Here is a 25,339-nt window from a genome sequence, read left to right on the forward strand (position 1 = left end):
ACAGAGACCTCCGCTCTCTCGATCCCATCCGTCTTTCCAATAGCATCTCGCCTCACCTTGCCGCCCTGTCCTCTCTTCCCACTCTCGACGAGCGGGTCTCCGCTCTCAACTCCACCCTCTCTACTCATCTCGACTCTCTCGCCCCCCTTTCCCTCCGCCGCTCTCGCTCCACTAACCCACAGCCCCGGATCACCTCCTCCGTCCGCCTCCTACGCTCCTATGCTCGAGCTGCCGAGCGCTGCTGGCGAAAGTCCAAGCACCGAGCCGACCTCACACACTTCAAATTTATCCTTTCCTGCCTTAACTCTGCCCTCTCCTCCGCCAGGCAAAGCTTCTTCTCCTCCTTCATCGACACCCATGCCCGTCACCCCCGCCGATTGTTCCGGACCTTTAACTCTCTCCTTAGGCCCCCTGTTCCTCCCCCTCCCCCATCTCTCACCCCTAATGATCTGGCCACCTATTTCCTCACGAAAATCAACACGATCAGGTCTGAGCTCCCCAAAGTCACCCCTCCGCCTCTCCCCTCCCCCCCAACGACCCCCTCCCCTACTTTCCCATCCTTCCCTGCAGTATCCTCAGAGGAGATCTCCCTCCTCGCAAGTGCCACCCCCTCCACCTGCGCCTCGGACCCCATTCCCTCTCACCTTCTTAAAACCATCGCCCCTGCCCTCCTCCCTTCCTTAACTTCTATTTTTAACCACTCAATCTCCAAGGGCTCCTTCCCCTCTGCCTTCAAACATGCCCACGTCTCCCCCATCCTAAAAAAACCCGCTCTTGACCCCACTTCCCCCTCCAGTTATCGTCCTATCTCCCTACTACCTTCCTTTCCAAAATCTTAGAACGGGTCGTCTACAATCGATGCCTAGAATTCCTTAACTCCCATTCTCTCCTAGACCCCCTCCAATCTGGCTTCCGTCCCCTCCACTCTACCGAGACTGCTCTCTCTAAGGTCACCCGTGACCTCCTTCTTGCCAAATCCAATGGCTCCTACTCCATTCTGATCCTCCTTGACCTCTCTGCTGCCTTTGACACTGTCGACCATCCCCTCCTCCTCCATACTTTATCTCACCTTGGCTTCACGGACTCTGTCCTCTCCCAGTTCTCCTCTTACCTCTCTGTCCGATCATTCTCGGTCTCCTACGCTGGAGCCTCCTCCCCCTCCCATCCTTTAACTGTTGGAGTTCCTCAAGGGTCAGTTCTTGGCCCTCTTCCGTTCTCCATTTACACTCACTCCCTCGGTGAACTCATCCGCTGTCACGGCTTTGACTACCATCTCTACGCAGATGACACGCAGATCTACATCTCCGCCCCTGTCCTCTCCCCCTCCCTTCGGGCTCGCATCTCCTCCTGCCTCCGGGACGTCTCCACCTGGATGTCGGCCCGCCACCTAAAACTCAACATGAGCGAGACTGAGCTCCTCATCTTCCCTCCCAAGCCCTGTCCGCTCCCAGACTTCTCCATCACCGTGGATGGCACGACCATCCTTCCCGTCCCGCAGGCCCGCAATCTCGGTGTCATCCTTGACTCGTCCCTCTCGTTCACCCCACGCATCCTATCCGTTACCGAGACCTGCCGGTTTCACCTCTACGATATCGCCAAGATCCGCCCTTTCCTCTCCACCCAAACGGCTACCTTACTATTACGGGCTCTCGTTATATCCCGGCTAGACTACCGTGTCAGCCTTCTCTCTGACCTCCCTTCCTCCTCTCTCGCCCCGCTCCGGTCTATTCTTCACTCCGCTGCCCGGCTCATCTTCCCGCAGAAACGATCTGGGCATGTCACTCCCCTTCTTAAACAACTCCAGTGGTTGCCTATCGACCTCCGCTCCAAACAAAAACTCCTCACTCTAGGTTTCGAGGCTCTCCATCACCTTGCCCCTTCCTACCTCTCCTCCCTTCTCTCTTTCTACTGCCCACCCCGCACGCTCCGCTCCTCTGCCGCCCACCTCCTCGCTGTCCCTCGGTCTCGCCTATCCCACCGTCGACCCCCGGGTCACGTCCTCCCGCGGTCCTGGAACGCCCTCCCTCCTCACCTCCGCCAAACTGATTCTCTTTCCCTCTTCAAAACCTTACTTAAAAATCACCTCCTCCAAGAGGCGTTCCCAGACTGAGCTCCTCTTCCCCCTCTACTCCCTCTGCCATCCCCCCTTTACCTCTCCGCAGCTAAAGCCTCATTTTCCCCTTTTCCCTCTGCTCCTCCACCTCTCCCTTCCCATCCCCACAGCACTGTGCTTGTCCGCTCGACTGTATATATTTTCGTTACCCTATTTATTTTGTTAATGAATTGTACATCGCCTTGATTCTATTTAGTTGCCATTGTTTTTACGAGATGTTCTTCCCCTCGACGCTGTTTAGTGCCATTGTTCTCGTCTGTCCGTCTCCCCCGATTAGACTGTAAGCCCGTCAAACGGCAGGGACTGTCTCTATCTGTTGCCGACTTGTTCATCCCAAGCGCTTAGTACAGTGCTCTGCACATAGTAAGCGCTCAATAAATACTATTGAATGAATGAATGAATACCAACTCTACTGTAGTGTCCCAAGCACTTACTGCTCAATAAATACCATTGATTTATTGATAGAAAATCAATACAATACAGACAGTGTCCCAGTCTCTTTTCCTTTCTCAACGGAGCAGAGATGTTAACGGGCTTTACTGTTTGGGTGAAAGATGGGATGCGTGAAGAGATTGTAGACGTCCATCAGGGGAGGGTCTCCCGGAAAGAAGTCCTGATTCTGACCCTTAGTCGCCAACTCCAGCTTGTTCTTAAAACTGCCCCTGCTCTTAAGGAACAACTGAGAGAAGAAGTGGGCCTAATAGAGCATGGGCCTGGGAGTCAGAAGGACGTGGGTCCTAATCCTGACTCTGTCATTTGTCTGCAGTGTGACCTTGGGCAAATCACTTCACTTCTCTGTGTCTGTGACTAAGACTGTAAGCCCATGTGGGACATGGACTGAGTCCAACATGATTAGCTTGCAGCACACAGAACAGTGCTTGGCACATAGTAAATGCTTAACAAATACCATCCTTATTATTTATTATTACCCCAGTACTTGGTAAAGGGCCTGGCACATAGTGAGCGCTTAACAAATACCATCATTATTATTTATTATTACCCCAGTACTTAGTACTGGGCCTGGCGCATAGTGAGCGCTTAACAAATACCATTAAAAAAATCTCTTCCCTTCACCCCGCTAGTATAGGTAAAAACAGGTATTTTAAACTCCACCCTCTACCTTTCCCCACTGCCATATACACTCCTATCTCCCACCCCATGAGTTGGTTAAAAAATTCTTTGCAGGTTTCTCGTGTGCCGCTGCCTCCCTATTAGATGATTACAATAGAGTGTTCAACTGAATTAAAATTTTATCTAATCTTAGATACTTGGGAGTTAGGGCCTCTTGAAGTCAATGTACAAATTTATGCAAGAAATATGCAAATTAGAATGTCCTTGGATTCATTGGGAAAAAAAATATTATAATGGAGATGGCTCAGCTTCTTCCAGTAACCAAATGCATATAGAAATAATAGCAGAAGTAGGAATAGGATTTATTGAAGCAGCGTGGATCAGTGGAAAGAGTCCGGGCTTGGGAGTCAGAGGTCATGGGTTCGACTCCCGGCTCTGCCCCTTGTCAGCTGTGTGACTGTGGGCGAGTCACTTCACTTCTCTGTGCCTCAGTTACCTCATCTGTAAAACGGGGATGAAGACTGTGAGCCCCATGTGGGACAACCTGATTCCCCTGTGTCTACCCCAGCGCTTAGAACAGTGCTTGGCACATAGTAAGCGCTTAACAAATACCAACATTATTATTATTATTATTAATCCCTGCTCTGCCACTTGTTTAGCTCTGTGACTTTGGGCAAGTCACTTAACTTCTCTGAGCCTCTGTTACCTCATCTGTAAAATGGGGATTAAGACTGTGAGCCCCACATGGGACAACCCGATCAACTTGTATCCCCCGCAGCGCTTAGAACAGTGCTTTGCACATAACAAATACCAATAACAAGCACCTACTTGGCGTGGTGTACTGTCCTAGGCCCCTCTCAGGATCGCATCTGGAGCATTTCCAGTACTCTACCAGTCTCGGCTATGGGAGGGAGAGTCAAGCAGAGGCCTACCCATTCCATTCCTCGCTCGGGCAGTGGCTAGCGATTGGAAGACAATCTGTTACAAGTCAAAACGGCAATGGTAAACCACCTCCGTATTTTTACCAAGAAAACGCTATGGATACACTACCAGAACGATTACAGATGGAGGTGGGGCATTCTGGGAGAGATGTGTCCATGGACAGCACAAGACAAGACTGTACTTGGTACTTGGGAAGTACAGAATGAAGAAGTAGTAAGTTCCCTGCTCACAAGGAGCTTACACTGTAACTGAGTGCTTAATATAGTGCTCTGCTCTGCACTCAATAAGTACCACTGATTGATTGACAGAGAAGAATATTTACAGTTAGAGTTGTCCAAATCAATCATGGAGTCCACAGAGCTCTTCATGGGGTCAGGGCCAGGAAACCCAAAGCCAAATGCACCTAGGCTTGGGCCAAATGTGGATGTCCCCCTATTTCATGCATATATATGAAATGAATGTGTATATCTTTGCAAGTAGTGTATTTGTTATTTGTAAATAATACATTTACAAATTATATATATATACATAAATTAACAAATATATATATGATTAATTCATTCAATTGTATTTATTGAGCGCTGACTGTGTGCAGAGCACTGAACTAAGTGCTTGGAAAGTACAATTTGGCAACAGATAGAGACATTCCCTATCCAACAATGGGCTCACAGTCTAGAAGGGAGAAGACAGACAACAAAACAAAACAAGTAGACTGGCATCAATATCATCAATAAAAATAAATAGAATTATAGATATATACACATCATTAATAAAATAAATATAATAATATGTACATATATACACAAGTGCTTTGGGGCGCGGAGGGGGGTAGAGCAGAGGGAGGGAGTAGGGATGGGGAGGGGAGGAGGAGCAGAGGATGGGAAGGTATCCTGGAGGAGGTGAGCTTTCATTAGGGCTATGAAGGCGAGAAGTGTGCTAGTGTGGCGGATGTAAAGAGGGAGGGCATTCCAGGCCAGAGATAGGATGTGGGCCAGGGGTCGACGGCGGGACAGGTGAGAACGAGGCACAGTGAGGAGGTTAGCAGCAGAGGAGCGGAGTGTGAGGGCTGAGCTGTAGAAGGAGAGAAGGGAGGTGAGGTAAGAGGGGGCAAGGTGGAGGACAGCTTTGAAGCCAATAGTGAGGAATGAATGAATGAAATGACTTGACCAAGGTCACACAACAGATGATGGTGGAGTTGGCATTAAAACCCAGGTCCTTCTAACTCCCAGGCTCATGTTCTATCCTCTACACCATGCTGCTTCTCCAGCATGGTGTCCTGGCAGTGACAAACAAAACATTAATGGTGTTTACTGAGTGTTTGCTGTGTGCAGAGCACTGTACTAAGCACTTGGGAGAGCACAATACAACAGAGTTAGTAGACATGAACCTTGCCCTCAAGGAGGTTACAGTGTAGAGGGCCAGAAAACCATTTTCAGGGGCCTTGCAAAGTTGCTCAGGTGGCTACTGGACCCAACTGGTTCCCAAAGCCTTCAGGGTGAGCTCACAGACTCCAGAAGGGCATTTCTGGCCATTGTTCCTCGACACTGAGCCCTTGTTGTTTGGAACCATCACTGTGGCTGTTCCCCAGTTAGTCCTGGGCCAGACTGGACTGGTAGTGGCAGAGCCAGTACTGGTCTGGGCTGAGAATGAGCTGGGATCTGGGTGCGCTCCAGATTTCCAGTCCAGGCCAGGCTCTGACAGTTCTCCCTCTCAAGAAATATCCCGATCCTTTAAGCCTTGCTGGTCACTGGGAATTTTCAACCCTTGGCCCAAACCGACTTTGACCCCAGTGAGAAACCAAAACCCTAACAGATCTCAAATTCACACTCTCACTTGGACATGGAGCTGCGTGGTTAGAGTTGCTCAATGGGACAAGTTCTTCAACCAAATCAGGCTGACCATTCAAAGAGGTAGGATTATAAAGATCAGTGGGAATATTCAGTTCTAATGCCCCAAATCTTCAGGCTTAAAATGCCCACAGACCATAACTGTTTGCCTACATGGTTGTACTCAAGGCTGGAGGGGCCGGGGTGGGGGGAGTTTGGGACCACCACCCTGTGTCCCATGCCCAAAATGGGGCCCATGCCCATCCTCCTCCTTCAGTGCTGGTGGGCTGGGCAATTCGTCTTATCAGGTAATAATCATGGTACCTGTTAAGCGCTTTCTACGTGCCAAGCGCTGTCCTAAGCTCTGGGGTAGATACCAGTTAATCAGATCGGACCCAGTCCGGTCAGGTCAGACTAGAAGTCTGGTGGCGAAGCTTCGGAAGAAGCAGCAGAAACGGCCCCGTTCCAAACCATGAGTCGTCGAGAAGGTTTGATTTGACTTTGATTCCACTCCTCAGATGGGTCCTGGGGCCCTTGGCCTGCAGGCACTGCTTTCCTCCCCTATCCTGTATCCCACTCCCCTGTTACTCTTACCAGGAGGCATTCGTCTGGCAGGGTCTGCACCACGATCTTTTTTCTGCTTGCTCAGTGGCAGAGGAAGGTGGGAGGCAGGCAGTCTCGTGGGCCGAGTTAGTAAGCTCTCAGGGAGTGGGAGGAGGTGAAGGGAGAGGGGTATTCTCCACTATGTTCTACTCCGCTGCATGTTAACATCCCTACCTCCCTCCCTTCCAACCTCCCTCCAAAAGCCACTGTCCTTACACAAAAGCCAATTCCTTGGAGAGCCCCCATAGCCCCATGACCTTCTGCACCCGGAAATGCAGAAATCCTCAGGAAAGTGGGAGATGACAGCCCCGAGGGGAAAAGCAAGAAAGGAGCCAATTACTAGAATTACTAATATTAATCTTGGTTTTTAAACCTTCGCGTGGGATAATTGTCTTTTTTCTTTTAGATGGGGCTTAATTGTTTGTTAAGAGGAGAAAACTGAAAACAGAAGGATCTGGCTTGAAAAAATAAATTATTGCAGTTCAACTCAGAGATTGATGAAGGAATATTAATTATCTACTCTAACTAAATGACACTTAACTGATATAAATTAGTAGGCCATGTCATCCAAGGGAAACTGCTCTTCTCCGTGACTCACTCTCCCCACATGCGAATGTCACATGAAAGAGAACCCACAAGCCCTTCTGACTGGATCAGTCCACCTAGTAGTGGCTGATTCTCCCATCTCTGGATGACCCATCAAATCACACACCTGGACAAAATCAATACCACAGAGGCAGCCTAAATGGCAGTGATTGGTGTGGGAGCACAACCCCAGGAACTCAAATCAGTTGCCACCAGCGGCCGTAAATAATGTAAATGCTTTATATCTAAACCTAAGAATGCCAAGTTCGGGGTGGAAACGGAATTTTCCGGAAGCACCGGCCATCGATTCCCAACCTTACACACTTCCACTTCCATCTAGAGAGTGAGAGGAATTGCGTTAAAGCCAGATAAAAGCCACCAGAGTGAGGCTTTGGTGCATTGAGCAACTCTTAATTTCAAATCACTACTCTTGGGACAAAATTGCTGAATGGTATAAAAGAGACAGGACTTTTGATTCAGAGGTCAGGCCCTCGTGAACCTTGGTAGCGCTGTTAAACGGCAGTGATGCATCGCCTGATGGTTGCATTTAAAAGGTAAGTGAGGCTGTGGATTTGTGAGTTAGGAGGGAGAGGAAAGAGGTACAGCCAAGGGGAGTTGAAAGGATGGTTGGAAAGAGAATGAAGACAGGTGTGAGAGAGGAAGAGAGGAATAAAGAGGGGAAAGAGAACCGGAGGAAGTGAGAAGAAACAAAAACTAATTCTAGGAATGAAAAAATCTGGCCATATCCTGTTTCTAACATCTATCACTTTCCTTGGAGACCTCTATTTCCTCGTTGACTCATATTCATTTTCTATATAAATGGAGCTTCCAAAAAGGACAGTGAGGTGGTAAGAAAACCGAACTATTTGGAAGATCTGGATTCATTCTCTTGAGACTGAGGAGAACAATACCCCCCCCCCCCCCGGGAAAAGAGGTGGCAAAGTTGCCCATCGCCCTCCCCACCCACACACTCCCCCACCCCACCTCAACTCCCTCGTATACTTCTCACCACAAGGAAGAGACCAAGGAACACACAGGATCCTCCCCCTGTCCCCAGATTTTCTGAAGATCAGAACATTTGTCTCTGCTTCTGTTCTGTTTCTTCTGGGTGGTAAAGGCAGGACGGGTGGAGATTGCGGTTTTCCGAGAAAAGCAGCTGTTTGAAAGGATGCAGTGCCCTCCTGTGTTTGCCTAAGAAATTCTTCATTCAGGCCCGGAGTCCAAACAGCAGGGATCATATAATGTTTCAGATGGATATAGTTTCTTGAGCTTTACCTTCCTTCTAAAGACCCTTCCGCACTGTCCTGTGATGGCCGCTGATGCTGTTCTTTAGTGACCTCCAAATGTGGAACTGGACCCAAGGCATTTACATATCCGATTAGACTGTGAGCCCGTCATAGGGCAGGGGTCATCTCTATCTGTTGCCAAATTGTACGTTCCAAGCGCTTAGTACAGTGCTCTGCACATAGTAAGCGCTCAATAAATACTATTGAATGAATATCCATTTACAGTAAACACACGCAGGTGAGCAAGCCCTACCTCCCCATTTCTTTCAACCCTTTGATTTTCCGCAATAGGCTCTTTTGCCAGAGTTCTCCAGGAAAGGGCACGCTCCTGAACATCCTAAGCGGCAGCAGCTGACCTGGGATGTTGATCGTTCCGTGTTTACCCACCCTAATCTAGCTGGATCCCGGTAACTGCTTGGAGACCACCTGGATGTAAGCTCATTGTGGGTAGGGAATGTAGACACATTATTGTGAGATAGAAAAATAATAATATAGTAATAATATATAATATAGTAAATAATTGTTTATTTTTATAACATTGTTTATTGTCATATAGTATTCATTCATGCATTCACATTTATTGAATGTTTATTCTGTGCAGAGCGCTGCACGAAGCGCTTGGGAAAGTACAGTACACCAATAAATGGTCACATTCCCATTGTATTGCTTCGTACAGTGCTCTGCACCCAGTAAGCGCTCAGTAAATACGATTGACTGACTGACTGGATGGGAAGCCAGGTTGGGGGACGAGGTAAGGGGAGTGGAAAACCTGAAACTGTGCTGGTCCACTGTGCTGATCCATAAGGCAGGCAGGCTGGTAAAAGGCTCTAAAATAACTGGTCGCGTCACGGTGGTACAATCTGGGAGAGCACTGGAGAAGCTCTTAATATGAGTTTGGCCGTGGGCAGATTCTGGTTCTAAAGGCTTTTTTTTTCTGAAAATTATCTTTCAAGAATCTGCTTTCCCTAGGCTGGCCTGACCAGAGATTGAGAGGGAAGGGCGAGTAAAAGAGTTTCAACTTTCAGCACAAGTTATCATTGAAAAGCAGCATGGCCTAGTGGAAAGAGCAAGGGCCTGGAAGTCAGAGGACTTGGGTTCTAATCCCAGTTCTGCCACTTGCCGGCTGTGGGACTTCTAGTAAGCCACTTAATTTATCTGAGCCTCAGTTCCCCCATCTGTAAAATGGGGATTCACTACCTGTTCTTCCTCCTACTTAACTGTGGACAGGAACTGTGTTTGGACTGATCATCTCAGTACAGTGCTTGGCATTTAATAATAATAATAATAATGTTGGTATTTGTTAAGCGCTTACTATGTGCAGAGCACTGTTCTAAGCGCTGGGGCAGATACAGGGTAATCAGTTTGTCCCACGTGAGGCTCACAGATAATCCCCATTTTACAGATGAGGTAACTGAGGCACAGAGAAGTGAAGTGACTTGCCCACAGTCACACAGCTGACAAGTGGCAGAGCCGGGAGTCGAACCCATGACCTCTGATTCCGAAGCCCACGCTCTTTTCACTGAGCCACACTGCTTCTCCGGTGCTTAACAAATAAGTGCTTAACAAAACCAAAATTATTATTATTATAATTTACCATCCACTGGACCTTATTGATTCTCTCAGATTTAAAACAGGAACCTGCCCATCCTCTATCTTCTCCAAATCATCCCTCTGTAGGATTTCTCTAGGTATACAAAGAACTTAAATTGGGTTAGCCTATTACTTTTCTACAGTTGGTATGAGGGCAAGATAGTTGTTCTGAGGGTGGGGGAAATCCCAAATGGAGTGATCTTGGAATGAATGGAATCCCTGCTTAAGGGGATCCCAGAAGATGTATCCAATGCCAGTTTCAGACAACCCTCCATGCTGAATTGAGCTAAAATCAAATTACTCACAAATGCCCTTGCTGTTGGCCATCTCTTGAGCGCTTAGTACAGTGCTCTGCACACGGGAGGGGCTCAGTAAACATTATACTGAGTTTGATTCACTGAGTCTGTTCTCATTAGTGCCACTAAAGCCCTGCAGAACCTGCAAAAGTTTTTCAACCTTGCCATTCACTCTGCTTATACCAACTCAGCAACTGTGTGACCTCAGGCAAGAAACTTAACTCCTCTGTGCTTCAGGATCCCCTATTCCTAAAATGAGAGTAACAGTCTTTGCTATCTGTTTATTGAGGAGGTTTAAATAAAGAGGAAGAAATCCCATCTGTAAAAAGCTGGGGCACTTGAAAACAACGTAAAATATTAAGTTTCCTCTCTGGAGTCCCCTAATTTCTTCCATAGCTGGCTAATTTACCAGAAAGGAGCATTCTTAAGATAATAAAATTGTGCTTCCTACATTAGGTAGAGCAGATGCAGCAAAGATGAGGAGCACAAGTACCCTCTGCATGTGTGCTTAAATGAACTCAAGCATTTGAAAATGATTTTTTTAAATGATCTTCAAAGGGTGAGATAGGCTCATTGAAATAAGCAACATTCTTACACACACACACACACACACACACACACACACACACACATTCACAAAAGAACAGTTGCCCAACCATTAGCTGTCCCCTTCTAATGATTTATTATACTATTGAGATACTGGCACACTCAGAAATTCAAGTTCTGCATCTGTGGAGAAACGTGGAGTGGTATTTTTTGTAATAAACGTAATCCTCGTAGGACAGGCCTTTTATTTCATGTGTATTTATATACTTGCATTTCTTACCCACCCTCCCCCATCTCCTTCCGGCTCAGAGTATATATACTTCACATTCTCGAGCCGAAATCCCCGAGAAGCAGACTGTGAAATATTAGCCTGCATCTGAAGACAGAACACTCTGGAGACCCTCTGTTCCCTTGTGCTCTCATTACAGCGAAGTTTACCAGACGCTGCCTTCAATTCATAGATCCAGGGAAACAAGAAAGCAGCACAGTTACAATACGTGATTTATTTTTTTTTTTGCAAAACATCTGATTTAACAGGAAAAATGCTATCGAGAGGAACTGCGTGTGATAAAAAAGCAACAGAAAAAAAAACCGGTCTTAATGGTAACTTCTATTAAAAGAACCTCAGAGGTCTCTTACCACAGGATGTTTTACTTTAATGGCTATTGAAAATATCTAAGGTTGCATCCTGAGAACTCTTCAGTCATTCCGGTCGGCACCCACTGTGGATACCATTGCTGATCAACTGGGAACAACCTTGGTTGCTAACCTCAGTAATGATGATAATAATAATAATAATTGTGTTAGTTCAGTGCTAAGCACTGTACTAAGCGCTGGGATGCATACAAGATTCAGTCCCTGTCCCACACAGAGCCCACTGTCTACAGGGAAGAAAAGAACAGATATTGAATTTCCATCGTACAGGTGAACAAACTGAAGACGGAAGAATTTAAGCAAGTTGACCAAAATCACACAGCAGGAAAGTAGCAGAGTTGGGATAGAGACCCAGGTTCTCTGACTCTCAGGCCTGGGCTCTTTCCACTAGGCCACGCTGCTTCAGCCGCTCTGACCCTACTTTTGCCAGTCTACTCACTGTACCTCAGTCTTGTCTGTCTCACTGCCAACCCCATGCCCACGTTTTCCCTCTTGTCTGGAACCCCTTCCCCCTTCATGTACGACAAACCACCACTCTCCCCTCCTTTAAAGTCGTATTAAAATTGCGTCACCTCCAAGAAGCCTTCCCCGACTAAGCCCTCATTTCCTCTACTCTCTCCCTTCTGCCTCCTCTAAACACCTGGATCTCTATTCTTTAAGCATTTGATATTCACCTCACCCTCTGCCTCACAGCTCTTAGGTACGTATCTGTAATTTATTTTAATGTCTGCCTCCCCCTCTAGACTGTAAGCCCCTTGTGCACAGGGAACATGTCTTCCATCTCTGTTGCATTATACTCTCCTAAGCAAGGGCATTAAAGTAAGTGGTCAATAAATACCACTGATTGGTTGATTAATTAATTAATTGGATGCTTTTCTGGTTTACTTCAAAGGCAGTTGTCCCTTTGCCCTAAAAGGAGATCCAAAAGAGGCAAGACCTGCAAACCCTTCCAGCACAGACACCATATCTCTAACGCCATAGCCCCGTGAATGCACGGAAGGCAAGCGGCCAGAATCGTGGTACGATTGACAGTTCTTCTCGCCGACTGCTTAGTTGAAGCGAAACTTGGACTAAGCTAGCTGAGCCAAACCATCAGGCGTTTCAAAGCTGTCCTGCTCCCTGCTTCCTTCCAAGAGCTGGCAGTGGTTCATCAGGCCTTGGCCAATATCATCCTCTGATTCACCAGAGGTTCCCGAGTCACGCGAGTCAATTTCTTTTCCGAAATTCCCAATTAAAAAAGCCTCCCCTCCGGCTCTGGGGCCCGAAGACGGGACCCTGTAAGCTGCTTCCTTTTTCAGTAGCTCAGGCATTGGGCGAGTCCCCAAGCCCACACTGGGCAATCTGCCTCTGGATGCCTTGGGAAGTAGGGAAACAAATGAGGACATTACACAGCAAATACCTTCGTTAGGTGGAAGGCCAGAGACAATGAAAGCTGTTGAACATATTCCCCACCAAATGGGGTCTTGATGGGGCGAGGACACGATCTGTCTCACCAGCTGTGCATCATTCAAGCTTAGGTCCCGCTCGGCCTTTGGCCCAGACCAAACGTGGAGATGTCGGCCTAAGTCTGTGGTAATTCCATGCTGTAGGTTAATAGCCATTAAGGCTTGAAACTGAAAGCCTCAGCATTACTTAACTCTGATTCAGTATGCTGTCCCCAAGATCAAAGGCGAGCCAGCTAGCCATTAACCCATCAATAATCCCTCAAGTAAAGAATCTCAGAAGGCTGTAGAAATGTAAATTCAATGGGAAAAAAAAGACTCAAACCAGCAAGGAGCACTTGTGGGTACAGTCAGTGCCAAACACTTCGTTACTGCATGGGTAATAGAGGCTATTGGCACAGCGTGCTATTTTGTAGAAGTAACGGCACATAAAAATCATCTATGCCCCCCATTTTTTGGTATTTGTTAAGTGCTTACAATATGCCAGACGCTGTACCGAGCGTTGAGGTAGATGCAAGCTAATCAGGTTGGACACAGTCCATACCCCAAACCATTATTCCTTCCATTTACAGGTGAGGTAACAGAGGCACAGAGAAGTGAAGTGACTTGCACAGGCTCACACAGCAGACAAGTGGCAGAGCGGACATACCCAGGGCCTTCTGACTCCCAGGTCGTGCTCTGACCACCAGGCCATACTGCTTCTCTGCATTTTGCTGCAGGTGATAAGGAAACAGGGTCCTCTCCTTCTCCTAAGGGGGCACACCCTGGTGGCTAAAGGGTAGTCAAAGAACCCGTGGTGAATCCTGGGCCGTAACTGTCCACGACTCATCATACTTCCTCCCTCTTGGGAGTTCAGCTTTTGGCCAGGAGAAATTCCCTCTTTTAGATCTTTTCTCCCACCCACCAGCCTCACCTATCCTCCCTGCCTATTTTCTAAGTAGGAAGGCCTGCCCTGCTTGGATCAACGTCAGTGTGGTAACTAACCACAATGAATCCAGGAAGGGAAGCGGACATGAGGCATCAACTGGGTTGGGGTATGTACCCACGTGCACGCACACGCACACACAGAGCTGGGATTCCTAAGTCACATCTTGCTGAATTCAGCAGCAAAACCTGCTCACAGGTGCAGGCCCACCCCCTCCCCAACAACTCGTTGGCAAATGCAAACAGTATCAGAATGTTAAGTTATTTAAATGACTCCTAATTGGAGAAAAAAATTGTAATCACAGAGTTTAAAATGTTTTTGTATTGGAGACGCATTAGTCAGTCGTATTTGTTGAGCGCTTACTGTGTGCACAGCACTGTACTAAGCTCTTGGGAAAGTACAACAATAAACAGACACATTCCCTGCCCACAGCGTGCTTACTAGCAAACCAGAGAAACCACGATTGAAAAGATCCCTGATGTCACTGTGTACATAGACAAGAGACGGAGACATAGAAAGAAACAGAAAGAACTCATACACTTACAGGAAAGAGATTTCACGTAGTTGGTGTACACCGTATGTAGGTTGCTCCTTGACAATCTACTTTAATTATCTTGTTTAGGCTTCACTAGTTTGACTCTCTGCTCAGGAGCACTGAGTAGTGGGGGATAGGATGGAGAAAGTTGAGTGAGAGGGGTTGATGGTTTGAAAATTAATCATTGGGGGCCAGTAGAGTTCTTTTCCAAGGTCTTTGCAGAGCAAGGATTTGAAACAATGTCATGACAACCAAGCATCTCAAGCTTCTTTGTCCTCCAACCCACAATCCTCTCTCCTCCACCTTGTGGAAAGAGGTCCAAGTCTCGAACTACCCTCCTCCTGCTTCCTCCATCTCCCTACTTTCCCTGAAGTCTCCAAAGAAAGGGTGTCTGTGGATGAAACAGTTGGATTATGTTCTGCTAAAAGTTCAGGATTCATTCGATGAAAACAATAATAACGATAAGGAGGAGGATGTTCGCAACAAAATTAATAATAATGATATTGGCTAAGCATTTACTAAATGCCAAATACTGTACTTAGCACTGGAAAAGGTTGAAGATAATCAGGCCAGACACAGTCTCTGTCCCACGTGGGGCTCACAGTTTAAGTAGGAGGGAAAGTAGGTATTGATCCCCCTTTTTTTTCTTTTTTAACAGATGAGGAAACTGAAGTACAAAGGAGTTAAGTGACTTCTCCGAAGTGATACAGTAGACAAGGGGTGGACCCAAAATTAGAACCCAGATCCTCTGGCTCCCAGGCCTGTGTTCTTTCCACTAGACCACACTGTGTCTTAGATGAACAATACTGCTAATAGCATTTGGGAGAAAAGAAAAAAAGCAGAGCAGAGAAGAGAGAAGAAAGAAGAGGGGAGGAGAGAAAAGATAGAAAAGGTCTGGAGATAGATTCCTGATACAACTCAGGTACCCTTACCACCCCTCCCTACTTCCCCACTCATTTTGTTAGGTGAAAGAAAGAAAGATATCCATGCAGAAGGAAATAGCTGCTGTCTATATACACTTTGTAATGACAAAGAGATTTTTTTACAAAATATTAAAACTCACAGTTCTGAGCCTCCTGCTGACTCTTGAGCACTCAGGCTAATTTCTAATTGCTAAACCCACTTTCCAAAAGGAATGAGAGCAAAAAAAATAGAAAAAAATTACCGAAAATAAATTACCTCAAAATTTTCCGTCGGTCACTTAATGGCCTACTGGAGATGGTTGGGCGATATGAGTCGAGCAGAGATTTGGACTGGCTGAGTCACAAGCCAGGTACCACACAACTTTAATGATGAGGATAAATCAATGTGCTGTCTTGCCCTGTTTCTGATGGTTTTAACTCTGTCAAGGATGACAAAGCAGTGACAGGAGGCTCAAGCATAATTGCTCGTAATTAAAAAGGCTCATTTTCCAAATACAAATTGTACTGCACACATGACAAGGTGCCACACAGGTCTGTTCTGGTAAGCTGGCAGCTGCCACTTTCTTTAAACACAAGTGACATCTGGGTAAGACCCATCATCCTGTTGCTTAGAAATGGTCAGTAGCAGACTTCACCTTCTCCCCCCACCCCCCCAACATCCCAAAAGAAAAAACACGTCCCGGATGGAGAGTTCCACCAGCCAATGAGGAAGAGCCTCCCGTAGGTAGGGTGCTGGAGTAAGGGGAGGCTCCTGGTACAGTACCTTCAGGGGGTTCTTCCTGCAGGTGCGGCTCCTCACTCACTGTTTCCAAAGCATCTTCCATCATCTGTGTGTCTGAGCTCTGCTCCTGTGGGAAAGAAAATGGTGAGGAGGGCAGAAATGGATCTCCGAGACCAGTGAACGACGGGGCTGACTAGGAGGCATCCCTCACTTCCTTAGGATATTGTAGTAGGCCTGGTCCCTTGGCCCCTGGAGTTGCCCTGAACCACTTCCCTCCATCTCTCTCCAATCCCGCCCGTCACGTGGGGTAGACACCCTACTCCGACCTGCTGCCTTTCCCAATTAGGCACACTGAGTCAGAAGAGGTGTGGGATTCGACCCGGACTGCCATGTTTCTGGCCCTCAAACTAGTCCTGGAAGAGCTCTAACTTCTAGATTCTTCCTTTGAGAGGTGTACGGTAATTTTGAGCGGGAAACATCCTTGCCACTGCTGGAATGAGTACCGGGAAAGCTTCATCATGAATTCACACTTATTAAAATAGTGTAAGGTTATTCCAATTAGTCTAATTCTACCAGAGCTTAAAATGTCTTAAAATAAGAAGAATCAATGGTATTTATTGAGTATTTCCTGTGTGCAGAGCACTGTACTAAGCGCTTGGGGGACAGACTTGGTAGACAGGCTCCCTGGCCTCAACAAGCATAGAGTCTAGAGACGAGTTTACAGTCTAGAGCAATGACAGCATTTGTTAAAACAGTCTCTCTCCTTCCCTTGCCCACCTCTGGACATCATCCTCTTCCCCAGCATCCTTTGCTAACTGTTTCTCAGTCAATGAGCTTCCTTTTAGCAACTAGCAAGTGTCCCCTCTGAAGGAGTTAACATTCCCAAAGAACCTTATAAATATTTCATGTGGAGATCTTGGAAGATAACCCTAGACTGTTGATGTAGAAATTATTGCACCTGCAAATTTTAATTGGTCCAAGAGAGATAGCGCATAATTGGAGCCTGCTAATCTGCACGAACCTGACTTGGTTGTAAAACTACAGATTGTTTTATCAGAAGAACTTCAGTTTTAAGAGAGAGAAAGGGAAGTGATCCGTGTGTCACCCTATAAAGGCAACACCTGGGTTCATTATCCTATTCGGGCCATTTGAGTAAGAGCTCTACATCCTCCCTGATCCCATCATGATCCCCAGGTCACAGTCATTTCTGTCACTCCGATTTCCACTTAGAGCCAGGACTCCTTAACACCTTCTCCTGCACCTTCTGGCTTCAAGGGAATATGTATTAGCCTCAGTGTTCTGGGAAACAGAAGATCAGTAGATAATGTGTTAAGTGCAAACAGATTAAATCAACTGGAGAACAACCGCTTGGAGAGACTTTAGAGGCAAGTGCTTATGCCACACCTGTTCTCATTCCACTGAAAAACAATCTTCACTCTGCTGCTACAACTCAAATTAGCATCTGCCTGGAAGAAAATTGGCAGAGCCAACACTGGAGGTTTAAGCCCAGTCCTCTCTCAGGATGAACACGAACCCTCTCAGCAATTGACCTTAAATCGCAAACAAAATCCTTGATGAGTTTGATGTAGGGGATGCTGGAGGGCTCAATTAGACTGGGGCTAGTACAGGTGTTCTGGGAGTGGAGTCTGGGGCCAGATGAGTTGCTATTCAAGAACATTAAGGCTTCCGATTTCTTTGCTGAAACAACTGATAGGATAACACGGGTGTGAGTAGGTGAAAAAGTTCCAGACCACCAAACATTTCATCTCCTGGCTAAAGAACTGCAGATCGACTCTTCTGGCATTCATTCATTCGATCACATTTATTGATTGCTTATTGTGTGCAGACCACTGTTCTAAGCATTTGGGAGAGTACAATACAACAGTAAACGGACACATTCCCTGCCCACAATGAGATTATAGTCTAGATGGGGGAGACAGATATCAATACAAATAAATAAGTTATAGATATGTACCTAAGTACTGTGGGGCCGGGAGAGGGGAAGGAAAAGGGATCAACCCAGGGCTATGCAGAAGGGAGTGGGAGATGAGGAAAAATGAGTCTGGGAAGGCCACTTGGAGGAGATGCGCCTTCAATAAGGCTTTGAAACTGGGGGGAGAGTAATTGTCTGTCAGAGGAGGGAGGGTGTTCCTGGCCGGAGGCAGGATGTGGGCTAGAGGTCAGTGGAGAAATAGGCAAGATCAAGGCACAGTGAGAAGGTTAGCATTAGAGGAACCAAGTGTGCGGGCTGAGTTATAGAAGGAGAGTAGTGAGTTGATGTAGGAGGGGATGAGGTGGTGGAGTGCTTAAAGTTCAATGATGAGGAGCTTTTGTTTGATGCAGAGGGGGATGGGTGACCACTTGAGGGGCTAGAAATTAGCTATTTGTGCACCTTTACTGAGCATTTTTGGAACAATAATTAACAAAAAAGGGGTCGGGTACAACTGGAATGCCATTCTTTGGTGGCTACTAGGTAGACTTGGAAATTGAGTCAGCCCCTGTTTTTAGCAATATTTTTAAAAAATGCTTTTGGTGTTTTCAATGATTTTTGTTAAAGAATCACTCTTCGAAGTTCTGGGTAGGCACAAGTTAATAGTAATAATAATAATGATGATAATAATGTAGGTATTTGTTAAGTGCTTACTATATGCAGAGCACTGTTCTAAGTGCTGGGGGAGATACAGGGTAATCAGTTAATCCAGACGGACACAATCTCTGTCCCACTTGGGGCTCGGAGTCAGAGTTGATTTGAGAGAGGATTAACTAGCCATATCCTAGACAATCAATCAATCAGTGGTACTTATTGAGCACTTGCTTACTACTTATAGAGCACTGTATTAAGCACTTGGGAAAGTACAACAGAATTGGTAAAGACATTCCCTACCCACAACGAGCTTACAGACTACAAACCGTGTCAAAAGTATTCTTGCAGGCTTCCTGAAAGAGTGGCCGTTTCCTCTAAAACTAGAAAAGATAGAAAGCAGTAGTCCGGACTGCCAAGGGGTTCCTGGCCGGGGAGGAAGAAGAGGTATAATAAAACATAGCTCTTCCGGGCACGGTCCGATCATTCTAGCAAATAGCTTTTAGACTTTCTTTCCGAAGCCTCCAGGCATGCTTAGAGGAATGTCTATTTATGATGAGCCGATCAGGCCTTGACAACCCACTTTAGAGAATTTCCATTTTCATTACTAGCTGGCGGTGAATCTGATCACTTCATTGGAATACCCACAAACCCCCAGCATCTTGGAAGAGCTACCCAGTAATTAGCCCTAACATCCACTACAACTGATTGACTTATTTATTTCCAACTGGGATATCAGCAACTTTTCATTGAGTGTTGAATACAATACTCTGCACACTCTGTGTGCTCGCTAAACACTTAATGACTGAACATTGACTGCCCCTTGCTAAGATGCTGCTTCCTACCGTCAGTCAATTACTTAACAGCATTTGTTGAGTACTTACTGTGTGCAGAACATTATACTAAGCACTTGGGAAAGTACAATAACAGAGCTGGTAGACATGTACTCTGCCCACGAGTTTGGGGTCTAGAGCACCCATTTATGTTAACATTTTCAGAATGCTCTTTTCCTCGCGGCCTGTTATAGAAGATAACATTCTTCCTGAGGTGAAGGCAAAAGTTCGGAAGGATTTGAGAACCTCTTTCCCAGATTCTACGTACTAGTAGATACCAAACTTTCAAGGCCAGAGTTTCACCTAACGCTTGTAGGTCAACACCATCGTCAATGGTACTTATTGAGCACTTACTGTGTGCAGAGCACTGTCCTAAGCACTTGGGAGAGTACAGTTCAACAGTTGGTAGATACATGCCCAGCCCACAATGCACTAACAGTCTAAAAGGGGAGATGGACATTAATATAAATAAATAATAAATAAATATAAGCACTTATATTTACAATTATTTACAGTGCTGTGCTGGCACTCCTTTGGTGCTCCCCTGATGGTCTTCTGGTGTTCCTTTACTGCTCCACTGACTAGTCTAGCGTGCCTCTTAAGAGACGCAAGTTCACTTGTTTCCCTCAAAGTTTTACCAATGATTAGCTTTCCACCTCATCCGCGTAGGACCGAACTATTTTCCCCTCCACAACCCCCTTAAATCAACAATGATACGCTTAGTAGGAAGGCAACATTCAAAGGCACAGCAAGTTTGCACATCATTTCAAATTATTGGGCTGCAAAAATTCCATTTGCTTCCTATGATGTTTTTCGCCTCGTCCAGGTTATCGATATTGTTCCCTCCCCTTCTGGCCATGATGATGATGATAATGATAATAGTATTTGTTCAGCACTTACGACGTGCCAACCACTCTAAGTTCTGGGATAGATGCAAGATAGATTGGACATAGTCATCCTTTCCTTCTTACTACTCTCCATCTCAATAGGCCAGCAGACGGCAAACATCTGCTTGGATTTCCCCCACCTCTCAACTATGGAAGCCCATGGAACTCAGTTGAAAGGGAGAAACATTTCTTTTAGGTCTTACGATTGATTTTCTTCTTGCTACTCTCCTACTTCAACCCAGCCCACACACTCTGCTCCTCTAATGCCAATCTTCTCACTGTTACCTCGATCTCATCTATCTCATCGCTGACCTCTAGCCCACGACCTGCCTCTGTCCTGGAATGCCCTCCCTCTTCATAACTGCAGACATTTACTCTCCCCCTCTTCAAATTCTTATTGAAGAAACATCTTCGCCAGGATGCCTTCCCTTATTAACCCCTCTTTTCCTTTTCTCCTACTCCCTTGTATGTCACCCTGACTTGCTCCCTTTATTCATCGCCCCTCTCAACCCCACAGCACATATCAGTAATTTATTTATATTAATTCCTGTTCCCCCTCTAGACTGTAAGCTTGTGGTGGGCAGGGAATTTGTTCTACTGTTGTATTCTCCCAAGTGCTTAACGGAGTGCTCTGCACATGGTAAGGGCTCAAGAAAAATGATTGATTGATTTTCATTTGGCCCACTGCCTGATTTCTTCGAGGCCTTAGAAACATGGACCACTGTATACTCTACAGCTGCTCCTGAGAATATGACTGGGCCTTGTCACCAGACCCTGCCCCCAAAGTTTTATATGGACCTTCTGTCAATAACTGCAGGAAGAAACAAGTTGTTGGCAGATGCAGCGGCAGGCATGCTTGGGATTTGATTTGAGTCTCCATCTTCAGATTTATAAACTGAAGCATTGCCCATAATAGCTGAAACAGATTTTCACGTGTAACGCACAGTGATTTACCGGCAATAAATTAGAGGCGGGTGTTTTGCCAAAAGGAGTTTACCAAATTTTCAGTGGTTCTGGGGTAGGGAGTATGGGACACCACTTTTGATGGCAGACAAGAAACGAGTTCTAATGGATTACCCAAGCAAACGGATTCCAACGGGGAATCCCCGCGGCAACTTTTCTTTCCTCATCCTCTTTATAATTCCCCTCTTCCTCTTGGCTTTCCTTGTGTGAGTCTAGATGGGCTCCCTGTTGCTCTAAGAAGTGACACACCCACTTCCCAGAGCCCAACTCCTGCTCCTCTAATGGGTTTTGCAGATGTACATTTTTCCAAATCTCTGAGGTGGAGCTTGGTCAAGTACTCAATCAAGAGCAGCGTGCTGAGCGGGGACTCTGACAGTTACAAACCTAGTCAGCTTGTGCGGCTCCCGCTGTCTCTCCTGGGCCACCAGTCGTATAATCCCATAATAAACTGCATCTCATTAGGAAGCAGCAGCTGCTGCAGAAGCAAGGAAGCAGGGACAGTAGCGTGTCCTAATAATATAATAGTTGTAGTATTTAAGTGCTTACTATAATAATAATAATGATATTTAATAGCTTACTATGTGCCAGGCACTATGATAAACCCCAGGATGGATTACGAGCAAATTGTGCTGAACACAGTCCCTGTCCCTCATAAGGCTCACAGTCTCAATTCCCATTTTAAAGATGAGGTAACCGAGGCATAGAAAAGTGAAGTGACTTGCCCAAGGTCACACAGCAGATAAGTGGTGGACCCGGGTTTAGAACCCATGACCTTCTGACTCCCAGGCCCATACTCTATCCATTTTGCCATGCCGCTACTATAGGCCAAGCACTAATAATAATAATAATGTTGGCACTAAGCACTAAGATAACCGCATTGTCTCTGTTGCCGAATTGTACATTCCAAGTGCTTAGTACATTGCTCTGCACATAGTACGTGCTCAATAAGTACTATTGAATGAATGAATAACCAGGTCCCACATGGGATTCACAGTCCAATAGGAGGGAGAACAAGCGCTTTAGTCAGAAACACATTTATTTAGCCGCTTTCCCTATAAATACCGAATTCAAACATTTTTACAAACTAGAGTGAAGAAAGAAAATCACATTTCGACATGAAGACGATGCACCTAAGAATTTCACATCTTTTTTCGTACAAGCTGCCTCGCCAAATATTTTGTAGTGTTAAATACGATATATGGAATGAGAGTTGGCAGCAAGACAGGGATGAAAATCAGAGGGAAGGAAGTAAGGGATGAGAGAGAAGAGGGGGTTTCTCCCAAAAGATCTAAAGGAAGTGAAGAGTTAACACAGAAAATGTATTACAGAGTTGAGGCCTTCTTAATGGCTTTCCTAGCAGAGAGCCAGTTTCTGCCAAACAAAGGACAAAAAACTGTGGAGGACCAGAGGGGACCGCAACTATTAGACACTGTAAAAGCAGCTTGACCATCTTGTCTATTAATTCCACAATACTCTCGCAAGCGCTTAGTCCGTCAATCGTATTTATGGAGCACTTACTCTATTGGGAAATTAGAATATAAAAATAGACACATTCCCTGCTCATAACAGGCTTCCAGTCTAGAGCTCAGTATAGTCGTTTGCCCGAATATTGTCGACGAATTACCATAGCGGGACCTCACCCCTGCTGACATGTATGTGATTCCCAATCATCTGCATTTAAGTGGAGTCAGGCCACAGAAATAGAGCAGAGAATAAAATTTGGGCCTCTTTATTTGCCTTACCACTGCAGGGAGGGACAAAAAGGCAACATCCAACTTGTGCCAAACCTTTAGTTTTCTTTGGACCATTGGCTTAACTGTGGAGTTCACACCGGGTCTCCAGAAGCCTCAACAGCAGCAGCTATTTCATGTGCAGACAGTGCTAGAGGGCAAGGACCACAGCTGTTGAATTTTAATTTGTACAGTGCCCAGCTCTGTGACAGGCACATATGGGGGGTTGATAAACACAATTTGAAGATGGAAATAGCGTTGAGCACTCAACCTTAAATCTGTTTTGACTGAGAATGGTGGGTCACCAGAATAACTTTATGCAGAAGTTACCAAGACATTTTGAACTCGATAGTCACCCCACAAAGAAGAAAGGGAGCTCAAGCTAAGAAGTTGAGGAGTTGAGGGTAGCCATCCGGCCGCCAGCCCCGACCCACACGCATACAGCTCGTGTACATAAGAGAAGCAGCAGAGCTTAGTGGAAAGAGCACGGGCTTGGGAGCCAGAGGTCATGAGTTCTAATCGCGGCTCTGCCACTTGCCGGCTGTGTGACTTTAGGCAAGTCACTTCTCTGGGCCTCAGTTACCTCATCTGTAGAATGGGGATGAAGACTGTGAGCCCCATGTGGGACAACCTGATCACCTTGTATCTACCCCAGCGCTTAGAACAGTTGGCACATAGTAAGCGCTTAACAAATACTATCATTATTATTATTATGTGCGCACACAAACACACACACACAGAAACACACTATTGCCTCTGTTTTGCTGCCTTCAATTTGGGAAGCAATGCTTCCTAGTGGAAAGAGCACAGGCCTGAGAATCAGAGAACCTAGGTTCTAACCCAGCTCGGCCACTTGGTTGTTGGGTGACCTTGGACAAGTCACTTAACCTCTCTGTGCCTTGTTTCTTCATCTGTAAAATGGAGAGTAAATATTTATTCTCCCTCCCGCTAAGACAGGGAGTCTCATGTGGGTCAGAGACTGTGTCCAACCTGACTAGCTTGTATCTACCCCAGCACTTAGCAGTGTGCTTGGCATGTGATAAGCTCTTAACAAATACCACAATTACTGTAGAAACTGGCACACACTTGGTATCACAACATATTCAAAGACTGGATCATAACAGAAAAAAATGTTTGCAAGCTTTTAAGGGAAACCAAGGCAGCACTCAGTTTACCATTGAACAGAAGTACTGAGCCCCACACCCAATTACACAGAGGAATGGGGGGGAAATGGGGGGCACAGGCACATAAGGAGGGTTAATAAACACAATTTGAAGATGGAAATACCAGTTGTCCCCACCCAGAAGGCACAGGGCAAGCTAGAGACAGCAAGAAACTCCCAAGATGTCTGTCACCTCTCTTTATCTCCCACCACATCGGGTTCCAGAGCCACATCGTCATCATCAGTGGTATTTATCGAGTGCTTACAAGGTGCAGAGAACTGTACTGAGTCCTTGGAAGAGTACCACAGAGTTGGAAGACGTGAAGCCACACATTCACCATCTCTCTACTGGCCCTTTGCTCCAAAGATTGACCCCGGACAAGATTTATGACAGAAACGATGTGGAGAAGGTTCTGGAAAGAGTATACCCCGGGACTCGAAACAGGACAAAAAGACCAAAGCTAATAGTGGATAATAAAGAAGTTGAACGCATGGATACTACATTTTGATAGTGTGTTGGTCAATGATCAGTCATATTTATTGAGCACTACTATGTGCGGAGCACTGTACTAAGCACTTGGGAGAGTACGATATAACACAGTCAGCGACACGGTCCCTGCCCATACGGGTTTACAGTCTAGAGGAGGAGACGCACATTAATATGAATAAGTGAATCAGGAGTCAGAGGTAATAGGTTCGAATCCTAGCTCTGCCACTTGTCAGCTATGTGACTGTGGGCAAGTCACTTCACTTCTCTGTGCCTCAGTGACCTCATCTGTAAAATGGGGATTAAGATTGTGAACCCCAAGTGGGACCACCTGATTACCCTGTATCTACCCCAGCGCTTAGAACAGCGCTCTGCACGTAGTAAGGCTTAACAAATTCCAACATTGTTATTATAAGAAGCAGCATGACTCAGTGGAAAGAGCACGGGCTTTGGAGTCAGAGATCATGGGTTCGAATCCCGGCTCTGCCACTTGTCAGCTGTGTGACTGTGGGCAAGTCACTTCACTTCTCTGGGCCTCAGTGACCTCATCTGTAAAATGGGGATTAAGACTGTGAGTCCCACATGGGACAACCTGATTCCCCTGTGCCTACCCCAGCGCTTAGAACAGTGCTCTGCAC

The 25,339-nt window shown here is 46.2% G+C and overlaps 1 protein-coding gene and 1 non-coding gene across 2 annotated transcripts in view; one reads left to right on the forward strand and one right to left on the reverse strand.

Moving 5' to 3' along the window:
- The window catches only part of LOC107547863 (transmembrane protein 263-like), a 403,142-nt gene that overhangs the window by 355,927 nt on the left and 21,876 nt on the right, over positions 1–25,339 (reverse strand). Inside the window, exon 3 of the mRNA XM_039911420.1 lies at positions 16,101–16,185. Within this exon, the coding sequence (XP_039767354.1) occupies positions 16,101–16,164 (64 nt within the window). The 5' untranslated portion in view covers positions 16,165–16,185. The remainder of the gene's footprint in view (positions 1–16,100; positions 16,186–25,339) is intronic.
- Positions 4,036–4,173, forward strand: LOC114810648. Its single transcript, XR_003758343.1, has one exon. It is a non-coding gene; the product is annotated as a small nucleolar RNA SNORA7 (small nucleolar RNA).

This window comes from Ornithorhynchus anatinus, chromosome 3 (genome assembly GCF_004115215.2).
Source record: "Ornithorhynchus anatinus isolate Pmale09 chromosome 3, mOrnAna1.pri.v4, whole genome shotgun sequence".
Lineage (NCBI taxonomy): Eukaryota > Metazoa > Chordata > Mammalia > Monotremata > Ornithorhynchidae > Ornithorhynchus > Ornithorhynchus anatinus.